Raw genomic sequence first — 22,823 nt, forward strand, 5'->3', positions numbered from 1 at the left:
CTGCTCAGCTGTGGGGTGTTAGTGTCCCTGCCTCATCCTCAGTCCCCTGTGTGGATCCCTCACTGTCTACTCAGCTGTGGGGTGTTAGTGTCCCTGCCTCATCCTCAGTCCCCTGTGTGGGTCCCTCACTGTCTACTCAGCTATGGCGTGTTAGTGTCCCTGCCTCACCCTGTCTCCTATGTGGGTCCCTCACTCTACTCACCTGTGGGGTGTTAGTGTCCCTGCCTCACCCTCAGTCTCCTGTGTGGGTCACTGACTGCTCAGCTGTGGGGTGTTAGTGTCCCTGCTCTCTGCCCTCATCTTTCATTCTATACCTTTTTTTATCCCCATGTCTTCAACAACCATCTAAAATATATGTAATCCCCAGATACATGTTTGGGGACTATAGCCTAATATTTAGAAGTGTGGTTTTGAGATTCAGAAGACCTAGATTCTTTCTAATCCTAGCTCCGATTTATCATCTCAGGCAAGTAGTGTAATTTCTTTGTGCTTTAAATTTATCCTCTATGAAGTGGAAATGGACACAGTACTTTTTAGGATTATTGAAAGGGGGAAATAAATTAATTGTGTAAAATGCATGAAAAAGTACCCAACATATATATATATATATATCTCACATGAGCTCAGTATATGTTAACTGTCACCATCGTCAGCATCACTACCCTCTGTGGGCTCTGTCCTGGGTCTTGAACTGCTGATGGATGTCTTCACATAGATATCTTACAGGCCCCTACAGTTCAACATTTTTAAACAGGGCTACTGGTGTCCTCCACCTCCCATCTATTCCTTAATTGTTTTTGTGTTCCCTGTCTCAGTAAATGGGATCACTGCCTAACCAGTGCCCACGACAGAAACCAAAGAGCCCTTCTTGGGTACTTTCTCTACCTCGCCTCTCACCACATCTCCTCAGTTCTTTGTGCTACTGCTGGTCAGGTGTCTGCCTGTGTCTTTGTTCCTTCTGCCTCTACTGCAGTTTGTCCCACCGTCATCTTTTACCTAGTTTTCATGCCCTGCCTCCAGCATTTCACTGCCTCATGTGCCTTCAGGAGTGCCTTGTGAACTCTTTTCATAACATTATCATAAAATGTCTACGGTATTTACTACAATGGTCCTTTGCAAAAGTTTGTTGACTCCTGGCTCAGGCAATAAGAAAACAAACCAAAAAATCCAAATATATGAGTTTATTCAGAGAAAAGATTACTTTTTGTATATAAACACGTGGGACTTAGTGATGTATTAGATGGGTAATGGTGCGAGGAAGGACTGTGTCATCCAGTGCTCCCAGGTGTCATTAAATCATGGATTGAGAGTCACCATCAAGTAAATAGAACTTTGACTCCTTGAATGTATTAATGAGAAAAATCACAGAGTCTTAGAGTAAAGAGGACAAGTACAGACAGACCCCTGAGATAGGGAGGAAGACCAAGAAGAAGAAATCTAGAAATCGCAGGACGGCCAAGTGAGACTAATGGTGTAGGAGCCAGTGAAGGGGAAAACATCAGAGACATAGGAATAATTATTTTAAAGCACTGTGTAGAAATTAGGTCTGACAAATACTAAATGGTCCTCACAATTAAGAGATGAATGAAGATTTTAGTGAGAAATTGGTGTCCACTGTGGGATTTCTCATTTACAAAAGTATTGAGTTTCTCATCCAAATACTAGCTTTAAAATTTGCATGATATATTTTTAAGTAATTATTTTTAAATACAAATTTTCCTTTGTTCCTTAATGTTGGAATAAAACATCAAGTGCTAAGTGTTTGGAGCTGTAAGGGAGAAATAATGATAGAACTGACATTTCTACTGAGTCTGGACGTCAGAACAGGATTCTGAGAGAGAATACTGAGTTCAGTCAGTGCTGCCTCTGTTCTTCCAGGTCTTTTCTCACAGGTAAGTATGAAGAAACTGTCATAGGAAGAGCCTAGAATATGTTAAGGTTTGGAACAGCCACTGAACAGCCACCGAAGAACATGACAGGGTACCAAAGACAAGTCAGGGTACCAAAGACAAGTTCACAAAGTGATTGGCATCAGTATTAAGTGCAAAGTGGAGTGTGTTTGTAACGTACTCAGTTTGCACCATTTGGAGAATGTTACGCCAGTCACTGAAGGTCATGTGCATAGGTTGCTTCTTCTGTAAATGGGAACAGCACCCCTATCACTCACCTCACGAGGCTAGTCTGTGATGGCCAATTTAGACAAATGAGCAATAATTTAAGTTTCCCTACTTTATGTCAGTATTATTTACCATCAGCAATTTTTTTTGGAACCAATGGATTTTGCAGACTCGCTTTTATAGAAGGATTGTATACTATGCAGGGTATTCAGCAAATGGCTCAATGAGATGTGGCTTCACATCTCCAGGTGACTCATTTTGATTGATTTCAAGACAGAGACTACATTCCAAACGTCAGATGACAATATCTAACTCCCAAATATTGGCAAAAGTTTTTGTCAGTTTTATTTGAAAAATCGAGTTTGTGAGATTTGGAGATACTAACTTTTCAGAGTACCAGAGCACCAAATTAGTACCAAACAATGCAGCAGTTTTGACTGCAGCCTGTAGCATCACTGCACACGCAGCAGCAAGTGCACACACATGCAGAGGGGACATGGCCATCCTTATTATCACCCCCACCCAACTGTCATCCTACTTTATTTCTTCTTTTTCTTTCAATGTTCATAATCATTTAAACTGATCACACAGCTCAACTGATGAACTACAAACTGCACTTTGAGAAACACTGGTTATTTTAAGATTTTGAAATACAGTTTTGAGTCTAATATAAATTTTCAGAATTGTGTTCATGTTTCTAACTGGAAAGCAGCTTAAATTTTTTTTCTCTTCTATTCTTCAGGTGTCAACATGGTTTTTCACCACCTTTTCTGTCTCAGGACTGAAGGACAAAATCCACCATGTAGACAGCCTCCACCAGCTATTTTCTGCCATATCACCAGAACAGATCGACTTCCCTCCTTTTGTCCTTGAATATGATGCCAGGGTAAGAAGTATCAGGAGTTCTCACTCACCCAGTGTACAGTATTAACTATTCTGTGGAGCAGTGCTGTGAGCACAAAACGCTGTCAGTGCAAGATAATGTGCATGTAAATCAGTGTGTTTCAGTGAACTTGATAATGTCATTTAACATTCTTTTTCTATGGTGACTTTAGGAAAAAGATTTACCCCAAGAAAAATATTTTCTCCAGATAAATGTTTCAGTAAGAGATTTTCCTGCTGTGAATTTGAAGCCAATCTTTCGTGGTTGTGCTGTCAGTTTTCTACCACATTTGAGACACACACTTCTGCCTGATGTCCTTAGGACTGAATGGTACATAAATCTCTTCTGCATAAAGTCAGAAATCTATTGGTGTCCACCTTCAACATTAATTGTGAATCAGGGAGCCTATCTTAATAGTCTTTACCCTGCTAAAAGTTTCATTTTTCTAAAAGTTTGTATAATGTTCTTAAGAATATCAACTATTAGTATATTTATTATTTATGGATCTATTAAGCATTAATCAAAGGAGTACTCTTTTTTTAAAATTATTTTTTTATTAAATCATAACTTTGTACATTGATGCATTTATCGGGTTCAGGGTACTGCTTCGATATACAATGTGAAATGCTTACATTGAACTAAGTAACACATCCATCACAATTATATGCATTTCTTAATAGTTTGGAAATGTACCATTGCATAATGCACATTAGGTGAAGTCCCCCCAAATACCCTCCCTTTTCCCATATCCCCCCTTCCCTCCTCTCTCTCTCCTCTTCCCTTCTACTTTCTGGACTATGGTTATGTTTTGCCATTCATATGACTGTGTGGGTGAATACATATTGATTTCATAGTTGTATTGAGTACATTGGATACTTTTTTCCCCACTCTTGAGATACTTTAATAAGAAGAATACATTCCAGCTCTATCCAGGTAAACATAAAAGATGTGAAGTCTCCATCCTTTTTATGGCTGCATAGTATTCCATGTTGTACATATACCACAATTTGTTAATCCATTCATGGGTCAATGGGCACTTAGGCTATTTCCATATCTTGGCTATTATGAATTGGGCTGCAGTAAACATTCCAGTGCAAATGTCTTTGTTGTAAAATAATTTTTGATCATCTGGGTATATACCTAGTAGAGGAATTGCAGGATCGAACAGTAGGTCTACTTCCTTGAGTGTTCTCCAAACTTCTTTCCAAAAAGATCATATTAGCTTGCATTCCCACCAGCAGTGTAAAAGCATTCCCTTCTCTCTGCATCCACACCAACATCTGTAGTTTTGGGATTTTGTAATGGGGGCTAATCTTACTGGAGTTAGATGATATCTAAAGGTGGTTTTGATTTGCATTTCTCTGATGATTAAGGATGATGAGCATTTTTTCATGTGTTTGTAGACCATGTGCCTGTCTTCATCAGAAGAGTTTCTGTTCAAGTCTCTTGCCCACATAGAAATAGGGTTATTTGTTCTTTTCTTATTGAACAGTTTGAGTCCTCTGTAGATTATTGTTATCACATCTTTGTCAGAAGCAAAACCTGCAAAAATATTCTATTCTGAAGGTTGTCTGTTTGCTTTACTTAGTGTGCTCTTGGCTGTGCAAAAGCTTTTTAGTTTGATCAGATTCCACTAATATATTTTTGGTGTTGCTTCAATTGCCCTGGGGGGGGTCCTCCTCATGAAATATTCTCCCAGGCCAGTTTCTTCAAGTGTTTTCCCCACATTCTCTTCTAGATTTTACAGTTTCATGTCTTAAGTTTAAATCTTTATCCAGTGAGAATCAATTTTTGTTAGTGGTGAAAGGTGGGAGTCCAGTTTCAGTCTTCTACAGGTCACCAGCCAGTTCACCCAGCACCATTTGTTAAATAGGGAGTCTTTCCCCCATTGAATATTTTTGATAGGCTTGTCGAAGCACAGATGACTATAAGTAGCTGAGTTCATCTCTTCATTCTCTATTCTGTTCCATAAATCTACCACTCTGTTTTTGTGCCAGTACCATGCTGTTTTGATCACTATAGATTTATAGTATAGCCAAAAGTCTGGTAATGTGATACCTCCTGATTTGTTTTTATTTCTGAGTACTGTATTTGCTATTCAAGGTTTTTTCTGATTCTGTATAAAACAAAGTACTATTTTTTCAAGTTCTTTAAAGTATGACAATGGTGCTTTAATAGGGATTGCATTAAATTTGTATATTGCTTTGGGTAGTATGGACATTTTAACAATGTTGATTCTTCCCAGCCATGAGCATGGTACGTTTTTCCATTTGTCAACGTCTTCAGCTATTTCTTAGAGTTTCATAGTTCTCTTTATAGAGATCTTTCATGTCCTTTGTTAGATAAATTCCCAGATATTTCATCTTCTTTGGCACTACTGTAAAAGGAATAGAGTTCTTGACTGTTTTTTCAGCTTGACTATTGTTGGCATATTTAAAAGGTACTGATTTGTAAGTATTGATTTTGTATCCTGAGACACTGCTATATTCCTTGATCACTTCTAAGATTTTGAAGTTGAGTCCCTGGGATTTTCCAGGTATAGGGTCATGTCATCAGCAAAGAATGAGAGTTTGATCTCTGACCCTATTTGGATACGCTTGATTGCCTTCTCTTGCCTGATTGGTATGGCTAAGACTTCCATTACTATGTTGAATAGCAGTGGGGATAGTGGACATCCTTGCCTCGTTCCTGATATGAGTGGAAATGTTTTCAATTTTACACCATTCGATGTGATATTGGCTGTGGATTTGCTATAGATGGCCTCTATCAGTTTAAGAAATGTCCCTTCTATGCCTATTTTCTTAAGTATTCTGATCATGAAAAGATGCTGGATATTATCAAAGGCTTTTTCTGCATCAATTGAAAGAATCATATGGTCTTTGTTTTTTCTTTTATTGATGTGATGTATTATATTTATAGATTTGCATATGTTGAACCAACCCTGTAACCCTGGAATAAAACTAGCTTGATCATGGTGTTTAATTTTTTTGATATGTTGTTGAATTCTGTTTACTAAGATCTTATTGAATATTTTTGCATTGACATTCATTAATGATATTAGTCTATAATTTTCTTTCTTTGTTGGATTCTTTCCTGGTTTGGGTATCAGGATGATATTTGCTTCATAGAATGTGTTGGAAGTATTCCTTCTTTTTCTATGCTTTGGAAAATGTTGTATAACATAGGTACTAGTTCCTCTTGTAAGGTTTGATAGAATTTGGATGTGAAGCCATCTGGTCCCAGGTTTTTCTGTTTTGAGAGATTTTGTATTGTTGATGCTATGTCAGTGATTGATATAGGTCTATTCAAGATTTCTAATTTGTTCTGGCTGAGTCTAGGAAGGTGGCCTGCTTCCAGGTATTGGTCCATTTCCTTCAGACTTTCATATTTCTGGGAATAGAGATTTTTGTAGTAATCATTGAGGATTTTTTTAATTTCTGAGGTGTCTGTTGTTCTTTCTTCTTTATTGTTTCTGACAGACAATATTAGAAGTTTTTTTTTTTGTTTGTTTGTTTTTTGCAGTTTTTGGCAGGGGCTGGATTTGAACCTGCCACCTCCGGCATATGAAGCTAGCGCCCTACTCCTTTGAGCCACAGGCACAGCCTGATATTAGAGATTTTACTTTTCTATTTCTGGTTACGTTGGCCAAAGGTTTATCAATTTTGTTAATCTTTTCAAAAATCAGTTTTATTTGTTTTGTTGATCTTCTGAATGATTCTTTTGTTTTCTCAATTTCATTTAATTCTGCCCTAATTTTGGTTATTTCTTTTCTTCTTCTGGATCTGGGGTTGGAATATTCTTCCTTTTCCAGTTGCTTGAGATGATCCATTAAGTTGTTGGCTTCCTGTCTTTCTGTTTTCCTAATGAAGGCTGCCAGTACTATAAATTTTCCTCGTAGGACTGCCTTTGCAGTATCCCACAGGTTTTGATAATTTGTGTCTTCCTTATCATTTTCTTCCAAAAATTTGGTGATTTCTTTCTTAATCTTGTCTTTGACCCAGCTATCATTCAGCCTAAGATTATTTAGTTTCCATGACTTTGTTTGAGTATGAGGATTCCTGATGCTGTTGAGTTCAACTTTTATTCCATGGTGGTCCGAGAAGATACAAAGAATAATTTCTATATTTTTAAATTTGCTGGGGTTAGACTTATGTCCTAGGATATGATCTATTTTGGAGGATGACCCATGGGCTAATGATAAGAATATATATTCAGTTTTATTAAGGTGAAATGTTCTGTAGAGGTCTATAAAGTCCGTTTGTTCTAAGGTCAGGTTTAAGTCTAATATTTCTTTGTCTTCTTGGAGGATCTATCCAAAACTGTCAAAAGGGTGTTAAAAATCTCCTACTATTGTAGTGCAGGAAGATATCAAGTTCATATCTATTAGGGTCTGCTTTATGAACTGAGGAGCATTTTGGTAGGGTGCATAAATGTTAATTATTGAAATCTCTTCATGTTGGTTGTTTCCCTTAACAAATATATAGTGACCTTCCTATCTTTCTTTATCTTTGTTGGTTTAAAGCCAATTGTATCTGCCTCTAAAAGTGCAACCCCTGCTTTTTTCTGGTTTCTATTTGCCTGTATTATACAAGTCCATCCCTTCACCCTGAGTCTATTTTTATTCTTTAAGGTAAGGTGAGATTCTTTTATACAGCAGATAACTGATGTGAGTTTATGTATCCAGTCAGCCAGCCTTTGCCTCTTTAGAAGACAATTTAAACCATTCACATTAATTGAGAGAATTGATAAGCCTGGTTGTGTTTGGGGTGTCATGATTTTCGGATATCCAGTGGACATTTTTAATCCTTTTACCACTGTGGAAGTTGGGTTTTGTTCAGAAATTTCTGGGTGTTTACTTTGGAGGTAGACCATTGTGCTGGTTGTTGTGGAGGATGGGTCTGAGAATATCCTGGAGAACTGATTTAGTTATGGCAAATTTCCTCAACATGTCTTATCTCATTAAAGTATTTGATTTCTCCATCACAAATGAAACTCAGTTTAGCTGGGTAGAGGATACTGGGCTGGAAGTTGTTTTGTTTAAGAGACTGAAGGTTGATGACCATCTTCTTCTGGCTTGAAACATTTTGGCTGAGAGGTCTACAGTCATTCTGATACTTCTCCCTTTGTAGATGATGCTTTTTTTATGTCTGGCTGCTTGCAGAATTTTCTCCTTTGTCTTAACTTTGGCAAAGTTAATCAGTGTGTCTAGGAGATGCTTTGTTTGGATTGAGTCTTGCTGGGGTTCTGAAACTGTCTGCTATCTGAAGTTCTATATCTCTTGCAATGCTTGGGAAATTCTCCTCCAGAATCTCTTAGAGTAGAGCATCTGTACCTTTAGAGCCATCCTCTGCTCCTTTGGGAATTCCTATAAGACAAATGTTTGCTCTTTTGGAGTGATCCCACAACTCTCTCAGGGAATGGTCAGTTTTTGCTCTCCATTTGTCTGCGTCTTTGAGTGTTTGGGAATGTTCAAAAGCTTTTTCTTCAGTTTTAGAGATCATTTCTTCTGCCTGGTCAACTCTATTACTGAGGGATTCTACTGTACTTTGGAGCTCCTCAACTAACTTTTTTGTTTCCTTGAGCTCTGCTTTCTCTTTTCTCATTATGTCCATATCTTTCGTGACTTGGGCTTTGAATTTATTAATTTCTTGAGACAATTTTAGAACTACTCTTTGGAATTCAATTTCTATCTTTTCTTCTATTTATCTTATTTGCAATCCATATTCTGCATTCAGCTTCCAACATTGCTGCCATTTGTTTAAGCATGGCATCTTCAGTTGTATCTTCTTTGTCATTTCTTGGGAGGGGGGAGGCTGATCTACTCTGGTTATTCATGTTGCCAGGGTGCTTCTGTTGGGTCCACATGTTTATTTTCCACTGCTTGGTTATTAGAACTGGTAGGGAGAGATTGAATTGGAGTTCCTAGGTAGTAGAGATAGCCGCTTACCAAAGTGCTAAGCTTTATAGTTGTGAATTATCTCCAAAAACCTTACAAAGGTCCCTTTCAGAGTTTTGGCCAGAGATTCTGAGGACCTGCTTGGTGAGATAGCACAAGCTAGCTCTGTTTTGATATCAGCCAACCTCTACCCTATCTTTGGAAGCCATAGTATTAGGTTTAAATTTCAACTGTGAAGAGATATAAACAGCTGCGGCTCCCAGCCCCCACCCCTCAGTTCTTTTTCACTACAGAACTTCAAAGGTCAACCTCAGAATGTCCCCAAGTGGACAGCCCCAATTAAATTGTCTCAAGCAGTGCAAACCCTGCTCAACAGAGAGGGGTTCAAGGGTCTCCTACAACACAGTTGGAGCCAGGGATCCACGCTCCCACCCACCAGACTCAGTCCACACTGTTGTCTGCTTCTCTGCTCACAGGCCCAGTTGGAGCCAGGGGCCGTGCCCCTGCCCACCGGTCTCAGTTCACACCCAGCCAGCCTCTACTTGCCAGACCAGTTAGAGTCACGGAACCGTGCCCCTCCCTCCTCCCTCCCCTCCCCTCAGTCTCAGTTCACTGCCTGGCAAGCCTCTGTTTGCAGGCTCTGTTAGAGTCAGGGCACACAGGTCTCATCCCTCACCTGGTAAGCCTCTGCTCACCAGGCCCGCTGGAGACAAGGGACTGCGTCCTAGCCCTCAGGTCTTGGTTCACACCCAGCAAGCCACTGCTTAAGGATTCTGTTGGAATCAGGGGACCACGCCCTTGCTCTCAAGTTCTCAGTCCACTCCTAGCAAGCCTCTGCTCACAGGCCCAGCAGGGGCTAGGGACCAGCCCTGTCTGCTGAACTAAGCCCACACAGGGCAACCACTCTCCCATTGTGGGTGCCATCAGAGCCAGGGGTTCTGCACCCTGTCCCACCAGACAGCCCAAATTGAGCTGGGCCACGCATAGTCATGACTGCGCATAGCTATGACCACTGGCCGCGCATAGTCATAACCAGGGGACTGCTCCTCCTCCTGCCAAGTGTCCCTTTCTTCCCACACCCTCTTTCTTCCCCATTAGTCACAGATTTCGTCCTGATGGTTGGTGGGCCACACTATGCCCAGATCTCTTAGGCCAAGACCAACAAGACCAAATACTCTGTGCTCTGCAGGGGGCAAAACTTCAGACCACCATGCAAGGGAGAAGGGTTGACTGGGAGTTTGGACTTGTGGGGGAAAACATCTGTTCAATTTTATGCCTGGAGGGGTATTATCTAGATTCTTAAGTGGGACCTCCCTGGAGAAAGAGACCTGGAGTTTAGCAGCTATCTCCAGCAAGGTAAAATGAGAGGTCTTTTGTTCGCTGCTCATTAGCAGATAGCCTGAGGCAGGCCTCCTACTTGGGGAAGGGGTCTCCCATCCTCTAGTCAGTAGGCTTTGTACCTCAAATTTGTTTTCTTAAATGCTCTTCCTTGGAGTCACAGCTCGCCCAACTTCTTTCTTGGCTCAGCTCCCTACCTTTGGCTTCATAGAGACCAATTCCACCCAGTTTTTCTTCCTCTGGTCAGGAGCCTCTGCCGAGGGTTGCTACCAGTCAGCCATCTTCCCAGAATTCCTCCCAAAGGAGTACTCTTGAATTTCATCAAAATTCTGTTCCATTATGTTTATTCATGGTACCACCTCAGTAGTTTTTTTAGTGACAAACTTAGCCAGAAGCTCATCAAGCTCATTGTTTAACTGTGGCAATTACATATCTTTATGCACAAATCAGGGAATATATTTGAAAGTTATATTAAGTTTGAAATGAATTACTCTTCCCTAATTATTGTGCAACATGTATACCGTAAAATAAAAATCCTATGACACATTTTCTAAGATTTCTAGCTATGATTTCTTTGCCCCTTATGTGAAGAGCAAAGTGTATGAGGTGATCTAATGGCTAATAAAATTTCATATTCAGCCATTGCTTAGATAGGATTTATAATTGCAGCATCTGGATCATAGATACAAGATTATTAAATGTATGGGAGGGGAAAAAAGAACATTAGTTTATATTACCACAGACTGGAGAAGTAGAAAACAGCCTGTTGTTACTTCTTTGAACTGTACATCACTTTGCTTTGACAAAGAATAGCAGGAAGTATTGAAAGGGATTAAAGAAAGGGATTAAAGACATTGTGATGCCAAAAATTGGGGTTGACAATTAAAAGCTAGTGTCTGGATTTATTTTCTGGAGTAGAAATATACAAGTTAGGCTCAGTGCCTGTACTTCAGGCGGCTAAGGCACTAGCCATATACACCAGAGCTGGTGGGTTCAAATCCAGCCTAGGCCTGCCAAACAACAATGACAACTACAACCAAAAAATAGCCAGGCGTTGAGGTGGGCACCTGTAGTCCCAGCTACTTGTGGGGCTGAGGCAAGAGAATCTCTTAAGCCCAGGAGTTGGACGTTGCTGTGAGCTGTGACACTATTGCACTCTACCCAGAGGGACAGCTTGTCTCAGAAAGAAAAAAAAAAGAAAAGAAAAGAAATATACAAGTTAGGTATTTGTTAGAAAACCTAAAGGACTAGTTTTTAAGCCAAAGCATTTTTTTTCGATTTTTTTATTATAAAGTATTTAAATAGTACAGAAAAGATGAATGGCTGTGGCCCTGGGCTAAATCTAGGCCCCAGTTTTTCTTTTCTTTTTTTATTCAAAGCATTTTCTATATGCTGAAGGGCTTATAATGTGGGCTTTCATTAAACGTCAGCTATAATGCCGTTACACTCAGACTTAATTTTGTTTTTTTGTTCAGATGTTTTAGCTTACTCTTACCTTCCTATACAAATATTGGCATAATAATTAAATCAAGTAGAATCAAATTAATTAAAATCAAGTAGAATACTTAATTTTTTAATTTCATAATTTAAAAGGGTTCAAATGTTTTTGTTACATGGATACCTTGTATAACGCTTAAGTCAGGGCTTTTCGTGTGCCTGTCACCAGAATAGGTGACACTGTACCCAATAGGTCAGTTTTCATCCCTCCACACTTCTTGATTTCCAATGTCCTTTACATCTCTTTGTGTCATCATTTAGCTCCCACTTATTACTGAGAATATATCGTGTTTATTTTTTTATTCCTGAGATACTTCACTTCGGATAATGGTCTCTAGTTCCTTTCCGGTTCTTATAAAAGACATTATTTTATTCCTGAACAGACCAATAATGAGCAGTGATATTGAAGCAGTTATAAAAAATCTCCTGACAAAAAAGAGCTCCAGACCAAACAAATTCACAGCCAAATTCTACCAGACATAGAAAACCTAACTGATACCTGTCCTGCAGAAACTATTTCATAACATTGAGGAGGGAATTTGCCCTAACTCATTCTGTAAAGCCAGTGTCACCTTGATACCAAAGCCAGGTAAAGACCCAACAATAACAAGAAGGAATTGCAAACCAATATCGCTTGTGAACACCTTGAAAAAAATTCTAGCAAACCAAATTCAACAGCATATCAAAGAGAAAATTCATCATTGATCAGCTGGACTTCATTCACAAATACTTAACTAATATACTGAACCAAGGAGACAAAAGATCTCTGCAAAAATGATTCAATATACACAAATCAATGAATGTGATTCACCAGATAAACAGAGGCAAAGACAAAGACCATCTGATCAACTCAATAGATGTAGAAAAAGTATTCAGTAAAAATTCAGTGCCTTTTCATGATAAAAACTCTTAACAAAGTCATCATACAAAGAACATACCTCAAAATTATACAAGCCATATATGACAGACCCACAGCCGACATCCTACTGTAAGGGGGAGAGTTGAAAGCATCCTAAGAACTGGAAGAAGGCAAGGGTGCCCACTGTCACCCCTTTTATTCAACATAGTGCTGAAAGTCCTACCAGAGAAATCAGGCAGGAGAAAAAAATACAGGGCAAATTGGGAAAGAGGGAGTCAAGCTATCTCTGTTTGCTGATGACATAATCTTTTATCTAGAAAACTCAAAAGACTACTAGAATTGATAAGTGAATTTTAGCAAAGTAACAGTCAAGAGTCAAATCAAGCACTCAATACTATTTATAATAGTTACAAAGAAAATAAAATGCTGACGAATATACTTAACCAAGGAGGCAAAAGATCTCTGCAAGGAGAACTGCAGCACACTGGCGACAAAATCGTGTATGACAAACAAATGGAAGAACATGCCTTGCTCATGGATTGGTAGATCGACAATGTTAAAATGTCTCTGCTGCCCAAAGTGGTGTATAAATTCAATGCAGTCCTCATCAAAGTATCAACATCATGTCACACATCTAGAGAAAATAAGTCTAAGCTTCATTTGGGACCATAAAAGCCCAAATAGCCAAAGCAACTTTAAGCAAAAAAAAATGACTTATAATCTAGTCCTTGATACTCTAATTCTTGACCTATGCTAGAGCTTTTTGAAATTGAGATAATAGACCAAAGAGAAGGCCAAAGAGAGGCATAAAAATGGGGAAGATGCCAAAAAGGATATTGGGAAATGACATGGAAGGGGCAGGCAGAGGGCACATCACTTGCTAGTGGAACTTTTACAATAGGACTTTGGCTTTGACATCAGTGAAGAGCTTTCTGCAACAGAGTACTGCCCTTACACTCCTGTTAGGACAGGCAAAGGGTGAGTCTAGAGAGAAGGAGATGAGAGTCAATTAGCAATGGCCAGAAGAGAAGTGAGACAAGAGTTAGGGAAGTGGTAGTGATAATGGGGAGCATTTAAAGATTTTAGAGATATATGGAAATAGACACCATTTGTTGACTGAGTATCCAGTAGGGATGGAGCAGAAAGAAAGTTTCTGCTTTGGAAGGCTTAGTGGGTGGTGTTGCCACTACCCTAGAGGAACAATTTGGAGGAAAAGGATTGAGGGATTGGGAGGAAGGGACATTGAGTGTGTTCTGCTTGTGGCATGTAAGGATTGAGGCGGAGGCACACAGTACTAGTAGGTGGTTGGATGTTACCTTGCAAGGAAACTTTTCCTTTGTTTGGAAAGATCAGAAATACGATGGGAGAAAATAAATGAATATAGAATTGGTTAAGTTTATTACATACTCAGTTGTGCCTTGCACGCAGCAGGTTCTCTGTGGTGAAGGAGTGAAGTAGTGTCGCTTAGCAAGTTTCAGTGAGCTGATTTTCTGGGACTTAGGTGTCTTGGAATAGTGACAATCCAAATTTTATAGGATTAAAAGGGACCTTGGAAGGTAATTATAAAAATGATATCAAGACCATTTCACAAAGGGGAATAGTTGGCATTCTTATAAATACAGTCAAAGCAGAGAATGTATGATTTAATCTGGCAACAGTTCTTTAAATTTCTATGATTTTTCAAAAAATAGAGAAAATATTTGACCATCTCTTGGACAATGTGAGATTAATATATGAACATCTATTTCATAGCAGTATTAGACTTGCTCTTCTTAGTTTATCACAATTTAATATAAATATGAGAAACCTAGAAAAATTTAGTGTTAGAATATAGTGCTCTTAAAGATGGTAAATTGTTTCATTCCAGGTGAACTGCAGCATGGATTTTCTAAGCATAGCTTCTATGCATATTGAAGCTGCAGGATGGGTTAGTGAAGCAGATTTCAATAAGGAGTTCTAAAATACAGAAAGAAATAAAAGTTTCTAGTATTTTTTTTTAATGTTTTCAGAAATATAGCCATTGCTAGAATTTGTTTCTACCTAAATATTTTTCTTTTAAAAATTTTTTTTAATTGTTGGGAATTCATTGAGGGTACAAAGAACCAGGTTGCATTGATTGCATTTGTTAGGTAAAGTCTCTCTTATGATTATGTCCCCCCCACAAAAGGTGTGTCACACACCATCACCTTCCACCTCCCTCCCTCCTTCCTTCTCTCTGCTCTCCCCTTTTCCTTTCTAAAAGGAAAGAAATTACTTTCTTTTCTTTATAGAGGTCCTTCACCTCTTTTGTTAGGTATTTTCCTAGGTGTTTCATTTTCTTTGAAGCTATGGTGAAGGGGGTTATGTCCTTAATTAGCCTCTCATCTTAGCTGTTATACAAAGACTACTGACTTGTGAACATTGACTTTATATCCTGAGACATTACTGTATTTTTTGATAACTTCCAGGAGTCTGTGGTTGAGTCTTAGTATAAGATCATATTGTCAGCAAAGAGGGAGAGTTTGACCTCCTCTGCTCCCGTTTGGATGCCCTTTATTTCCTTGTCTTGCCTAATTGTATTGGCTAGAACTTCTAGCACTATGGTGACAGAATAGTGAATAGTAATGGTGACAGAAGACAACCTTGTCTGGTTCCAGTTCTAAGTGGAAAAGCTTTCAGTTTTACTCCATTCATTAAAATATTCGCTGTGGGTTTGTCATAGATGGCTTCCATCATTTTAAGAAATGTGCCATCTATGCCTATACTCCTCAGTGTTCTAATTAGAAAAGGATGCTGGATTTTATCAAATGCTTTTTTCTGCATCCATTGAGAGGATCATATGGTCTTTGTTTTTGCTTCTGTTGATACAGTGAATAACGTTTATGGACTTGTGTATGTTAAACCAGCCTTGCATCCTTGGGATGAAACCTACTTGATGTTAAACCAGCCTTGCATCCTTGATAATGATATATGGCTGTTTTGATGATAAGCTGTAATCTGTTTGCTAGGATTTTCTTGAGAATTTTTGCATCTATATTCATTAGTGAAATTGGTCTGAAGTTCTCCTTTTTAGTTGGATATTTTCCTGGTTTTTGGTATCAGGGTGATATTTGATTCATAGAATGTATTGGGGAAGATTCCTTCCTTCTCAATTTTTTGGAATAATTTCTGCAGTATAGGAATAAGCTCTTCTTTGAAGGTTTGATCGAATTCTGGTGTGAAGCCTTCTGGACCAGGGCATTTTTTTGTTAGAAGATTTTTTTATCTTTATTTTTTTCTTTGATCTCAGTGCTTGAAATTGGTAAGTTCAGGAGATCTGTTTCTTCCTGGCAAAGTCTAGGGAGAGGGTGTGATTCCAAATATTGATCCATTTCCTTCACATTGTCAAATTTCTGGGCGTAGAGTTTCTGGTAATATTCAGAGATGATCTCTTGTATCTCTGTGGCATCAGTTGTTATTTACCCTTTATCATTTCTGTTTGAGGTTACTGGAGATTTTACTTTTCTATTTGTAGTTAGTCTGGCCAAAGGTTTATCTATTTATTGTTTGAAAAAACCAACTCCTTGTTTCATTAATTTTCTGAATGATTCTTTTGTTTTCATTTTCATTAATCACTGATTTAATTTTGGATGTTTCTTTTTTTCTGCTGGGTTTAGGCTTAGATTATTCTTCTTTTTCCCATTCCATCTGATGACTTGAGAGTTTGTTGATGAGTTCTTTTTCTGTTTTTTGGATGTAGGTATCTAAAGTGATAAATTTTCCTCTTTAGGATTGTTTTTGCTGTATCCCACAGTTATTGGTAACTTGTGTCTTCATTGCTGAAATAATCACAAAGTAAGTTTTCCTGGAATCTTCTATTTTCCTGGCAACGTGCCAGGATCACTTCCTGCCCTGGAGCATCTGCACTAACGACTGCAGTCTCTAAATTCATGTAGGTCTCAAGTAACATTGAACTACCTGCTGTTCAAGACTGGGCAGGTTAAATGTGACTACTGTAGAAGATGAATTTACCATGAAGCAGTGCTATTTTCACCCAACTTCTCATTCTCTGTTCATAACTATTGCCTACACTAATGCTAAACCTTTTGTGTTGATAGTTGACTGAAAAACAAGTTTTTGTGTAACTTCCCTTAAAAATGAGAAATCAATCTTAAGTCACATAAATCTAATCTAGGATCCTTCTATAAAATTAACTATCTTGATTTTTATTTTTATTAAGATAAATTTAGCTAAAGTGAAGGCCAAAAGATTTTCCTGGTGTGTTGCTTTTTACGTTTGGAATTAAGGTTCTGGCATTTAATTCTCCATCCTGATCTTGAAATAAATTCCCTGAGAACTATAATTGTTACAAGACTCACCACTCAGGCATGTCATGAAGAATACTGTCTTCTGCCAAAATAGTTACAGTTATTAAATTCCTCAGTAATAATTTTTTGTTTCATAGCTCTATATTAAGATTTGGCATATGATGAGGCAACACAATGTAACAAAAAAGAATCTGAGCATTAAAAAAAAAAAAAGGAATCTGGACATTAGATTCAGATAAATTTGGATTTAAATCAGGCTCTGTTGGCTACTAACTAGGTGACCTTAAGTGAATTACGCAATCTGTGTGATCCTCATTTTTCTCTCTTATGAAATGAGGATGTTATCTACTTCATGACATTATGTGAATATTTAAAGATATAATGAAAAAAGTGCCCATTATCATCCAGTTGCCTCTGCCTGGATGATACCCCAACTCTCCCTGACCTCAGTGGCACTATGTGGGCCAAGGACCCACTCCGTGGTAGGTGTGCAGCTATCAATCCCTTCCTTTCACATTCCCAGTTACATTGGTCCTGTTACTTACTGTGCTTGTCTTCTTTTCTTTCCCCAGGAAAACGGGCCTTACTATTCGTCATATCCCCCGTCACCAGATTTGTGACCTGCCATTATTCAATGCTTCTTAATTCCAAGGACGCCACTTCCTCCATGATTTGCTACCTGTTGAATTGATATTCATTTTTGCTGTACAGATCCAGAGAGCCTTTTGTCCCCTCCTCTCTGGTATTTTTTTATTGACTGTATATTTTCTGGCACATAAGCAATCTAAAAATGATAGGCCATTCTGAACTGCACACCTTTTAAATTTGTATATTTGTATCAAATGGAAATGTTCATTTTTAGATTGTTAATAGAAATTGGGGAGCAACTTCTGAGTATCTTCAGTTTCCTGATGGACACTGAATCCTCCATTAACAAGCCACCAATATTGTTCACGTCATCTCTTTAACATTGCACGCTCCCTTTGTGTACTTAAGTATTTCTCAAAATACATGGAACCAGTGTATGCTGACCAGATACATTGTTTGCTTCAGATCTTGGTGTGGATCCCTTTAATTGTATACAGATAATTCAGTTATGGTAAAAGAGAATTGTCTGGGACCAAGAATGTGGAGATGTACCTGAGAGAAAACATCAGAATCATTAGTAAAATGTAGGACTTGGAATTTTGATGTGCAGAACCAAAGTTAAGAACTAAGGTTCCTTGGATTATATAATTTGTTAAAATTGCCACTATTCTAATCTCAAAAGTGTGGAGAAATAAGAGTGCATCTTCAGCCTCTTTCCTGTAATCACAGGTGATTTGTCTCCTTGTTCAAGCACATACCTTACGAGAAGAGCATCTCCCAAGACTCCATCAGTGAGCCTTCCGAGAGTGTGTTGTCTTCCCAGAGGCAAGAATGGTTTTCTTTGACTCTTAGGACTGTCACCCAGAGGACATTCCATAGCCGTGTCTGTGGAGTCGCCTGCATTGACACGGAGGAAGTGTGTTAGAGTAACAAATCCAGGGACCTGATAATTGGCAAAGGACCACTTTTGCTGCTCAGGCTCAATTTGTGCCTTAGCTTGCTCATGAGTAAACATTAGAATCATGCTGCCTACCTCACAGAGGTTTCATGAGAATAGCGTTTAGAAAGGGGTTTGATGACTGAATGAAAAATGCTAAGGAAGTCTGTGGGAGGGGGTGTCTTCAGTTTTTAAAAGAAAATAAATACATATTAGGGAATGTTACAAGGTGCTTCTTTTGTCCTTGGCACCTTCTGAGTGATTTTTCTTTGGGGGGTTGGGGGGACAATACCTATTAGTGCAAAATCTCAACCCTGATGACCTCCTTCCTGTTCTGTCCACAGTTTCTTCTGCCCTGTTCCTCCCTCTGTTCACCACTTTGCCATGCTACACTCTAACAAGAGGCATCTGTTAGTCATTTTAACACTTCTCTGTGGGTTAAGGTCAAACCTCGTCTTCATATTCCCTTTGATTCTACTGCCCCACCCCCATCTTCCTCACACCATCATGGACATTGGCAGTTCAGAAAACAAAAGGGAGCCTTCTGTTCTAATGTGCTCAGGACTGGTGCTTCTAGGGGTCCCATTCCCCTTTGCCCAAACTAATTTTCCACTGTATGTAAAAGAAACATACTCCTCTTTGTTTATAATAGGGAAATCCTCTTCTGGTTGTGTTAACCCTGCCCTATATTTTCCACATAAACAAGAAGGGTCTTGACATTTGCTAGATAAGCATTCTTGCCGTTTTGAGGCACATTTGCTTTGTGCCAGGCGTCCAGCCACTCCTTTCTTATCTGTCTGCCATGTAAGCCCTTCCTGTTACGTTCGCTGCTCATCAGGTCCCACAGCCATGTCAGGTGTTAAGTACTTCTCAGAAGTACTCCTTTAACCCTGGACCTTTGAGCCTTAAAAATCTGAACTTCAACTTCATCTTCTACAGTCAATCATTAGGCCAGATTTGAGGGATCTTCTTCACTAGGTGCAGCTATAAAAATATGCCAACTTTTCTGTGTTAAAGCTGGACATGGTTCCCACGAATTGGCATCTGGCCTGAGCTTTTCCTCTATAAGTAATAGAAGCTACGAGCTACTTTACCATTTGAAAAGAAACAAATTTATATATACAGTCTCCTATAGGCAATAATTTCAAAAAGATGTTCCTCTGCTATATTTTTACCATTATAGTAATGTTTAGTACCAAAAGCAGGAATCTACATATGCTAAGATTCCAGTACAATTGATGTCCTAGGGCATAAAGACAGTATGGAACTGTGTACATTATCAACTGAATTTTACAATTTAATGGTGACTAACGGAAGATAGAGATTACTCTTCTCAATGAAACTAAATCTGGTATAGGGCTGGGTATGATGGCTCTCACACCTGTAATCCTAGCATTCTGGCAGGCTGAGGCAGGAAGATTACTCAAGGCTAGAGTTCAAGACCAGCCTGAGCAAGAGCAAAACCCCATCTCTTAAAAAAAGGGAAACTTAGTCGGGTGTGGTGATGCATGCCTGTAGTCCTAGATAATCAGGAGGCTGAAGCGGGGGCATCACTTGAGCACAAGAGTTTGAGGTTGCAGTGATCTATGATGACACCACTCCACTTCAGCCCAGGCAACAGAGACCCTGTTGAAAAAAAAAAAATTGGTAGAGGGCCAAGTTGATTCTTTTATAGTTGTCTGAAGTGTTATGTGATGGAGTTTCAGTGTACAAAATCCTAGTGGGGAAGCATAGTGACCTTGATAATGAAGTAAGTAACTTTAGTATATATCTGCCTTCATGAAAACATTGGGTAGTCTGAATAACAACATGCCATGTTCAAGGACATATTAGAGGATACCCAAGTGCCTGGATGGAGATGGCCACTAGCATCTGATGTGAATTCAGAGACCACAGTCTTTAACTTAATTATACTTAATTAGATTCATGCCAAAAGCTAGTTGAGTGAGTGCAGGCATAAGTTTGCCTACTTCTTCCTGTTTTCTGGGGTTTTTTTTTATATATTGTTTAATGAATTCAAACTGCAGGTAATGGTTTTATCTTTTTGTAACAGTTAATAGGAAAATGATAAAATGAAGTATTCAGCATAAGCTAAAAATCATTCTTTGTGTTTCCCCAATATATTGTATATGTGTATGTATAGAGTTTGAATTGCTTAATATATGAACAGAATTGTTGGAATCTAAACTACTTGATAGAGAAGAATTATGATTGTAGGGCAGTGATTTTCAAACGGTGTGCTGTAAGAAGATCTTAGGTGTTCCCCGAAAATTTTGTAAGATTAATTAAATTATTTTTGAAAGAAGTTCAAAGCACAGTAAGTATATTCTTTTTCTACTCTTTTTTTTTAATCAACATAATTTAAGTGTGCCACAGTAGTTTAACTATAAGTTCAAGTGTGCCATGAGAAAAAAATGATTGAAAAGCTCTGCTCTAAGGATAGTGGATTAATTGTATTAAGGACTAAAAGAGCAAGATAACCTATAAACCCTTAGAAACGTCCCCAATTGTAGTTTTCTTAAATTATAATCATCATAATAATTGTTTTGTATCATACTGTACCATACACAAGAGAGTTGTAGCTGTACAGGTGTTGACTCTTGGTTCGGATTTGCCTGGGACTGTGAAGCATAAGGGATGATTCTACTTTGCCTTAGTTGTTTTGGTTAAATACAGTAAACTGGATGGTTTAAAGAATAAACATTTATTTCTCACAGTTTTAGAGGTTAAATTCCAACATCTGGATGCCAGCGAACTCGAGTTCTTTTGAGGGCCCTCTTCCGGGTGTGCAGATGGCCCCCTTGGGCCTGTATCTTCACTTGGCAAAACAAGATCGTCACTCTCATGCCTCTTTTTACAAAGGCACTAATCCCATTCTTAAGGACTCCATACTTAGAATTACCATGGAAATGCCCCACTTCCAAATACCATTACATTGGGGGACTAGGCCTTCAGCATAATGACTTTGGTGGGAAAGGAACACAAGTATTCAGTCCATAGCGTACTGTGATCTGGGTTATGGTATACACCCAGAACTGGTAGGAATTGCCTAGTAGGCCTAGCCATATATCCTTACATACACACACTTGTAATTGCTTTGCTTTACATTCTTCATGGACTTCTGGGGTCTGTATGTAAAGAACGTACAGCAATAAATAACATAGTTCATTTTAATTCTTACTGAACTAGCCCTTAGATGATATCAAGATCATCTTAAGATATTAGTGTCTTTTCTTGGGTATTAGTTGTTAACTTTATTTTCTATGCTTCTAAGAATAACTTCTTTGAATCTTTTTAAGTACAGCATGTCTTAAATACATAGGGCTACTGGGTTCAAGAAGAAAAGCATAGATGTTCTTTAGGTTAATTACATTAACAAAATTATAACTGCTGAATGTGATCTGAGATTTTTATGGAATAGTAAAATTAATACATTTAGTACACACAATCACTTTTTTTTAGTAGTGTTTTATTAGTGTAAGCACAGAATCATCATAAACTAAGCCAGGACTTTGATAGACAGATCTTAATAGCTATAATATTTAAGAGCTTAACATATATAAATGATTTTAATTGCTACTGGGCAAGAAAAATCTGAAAATGTTTTTTAAGTGACAGATCTTAAAATTTGTTTACTCAAAATTCAGAGAAATTTTATGAAAACTTTTCATTTTAAAATACACTTTTTGCCTTTCCAAATTAGAACTTAGATTCATTTGGAAGAGGACCTCAAAACAAGACCTTATTGGGTGGGACATTGTTTTTTGGCCATTTATACCAGGCCTTTCTCTAATCACCTAAAAAGTTGTAAAAAAAAAAAAAAATGAGTTTTACTATCTACATTCTCTGTGGGGACCTAGACTAAGGCTTCTCAAACTTGAATGTGCATGTATTTAAACTCGCCAAGGATATTATTAACATTTTAAGAATGGATGGAAACTGGGATTCTCAATTTGTAACAAGCTCTTAAGTGATATCAGTATTCCTAGTCTTCAGAACGGTAAAAGAACCTCGACTATATTTTAGCTTCCAGATTTTCTCTGCTTCCAGAATTAACATCATAATTTCTTCTTTGGGCCAGGTACTCTCACATTCATTATCTTTTTTAATCCTCCAGTTCTTGTGAGGCAGGTGATAATAATAGTTAACTGGGACAGTATAGACCAGTTTTTCTCAAATTTTAATATACACCCCCTTTTATTTTTTTTTTCGTCTTTTTTTATATTAAATCATAGCAGTGTACATTAATACTATCATGGGGTACAGTGTACTGTTTCTGTATACAATTTGAAATACTTTTATCCAACTGGTTAACATAGCCCTCATGTCTTTTTCTTAGTTACTGTGTTAAGACATTATTCACATTTAGAGAGATTCACATGTACCCTTATAGGATGAACCATAGGTGTGATCCCACCAATC

The 22,823-nt window shown here is 38.2% G+C and overlaps 1 protein-coding gene across 3 annotated transcripts in view; it reads left to right on the forward strand.

Moving 5' to 3' along the window:
• Positions 1-17,986, forward strand: part of GDAP2 (ganglioside induced differentiation associated protein 2) — a 77,208-nt gene extending 59,222 nt beyond the window's left edge. For 2 of the 3 annotated variants that reach the window (XM_012807617.2, XM_023515498.1), the window contains 2 exons: positions 2,860-3,003; positions 17,449-17,986. In XM_012807617.2, coding sequence (XP_012663071.1) covers positions 2,860-3,003; positions 17,449-17,496 — 192 coding nt within the window. In that variant the 3' untranslated portion in view covers positions 17,497-17,986. Of the gene's footprint in view, positions 1-2,859; positions 3,529-10,540; positions 10,773-17,448 lie in introns of those variants that run through there. The other variant, XR_001161460.2, reaches the window with a different exon arrangement.
• The last annotated feature ends 4,837 nt before the right edge of the window (positions 17,987-22,823 follow it).

The sequence above is a fragment of the Otolemur garnettii genome, unplaced genomic scaffold, assembly GCF_000181295.1.
Source record: "Otolemur garnettii isolate 467f Iridium unplaced genomic scaffold, OtoGar3 scaffold00073, whole genome shotgun sequence".
Taxonomy (NCBI): Eukaryota; Metazoa; Chordata; class Mammalia; order Primates; family Galagidae; genus Otolemur; species Otolemur garnettii.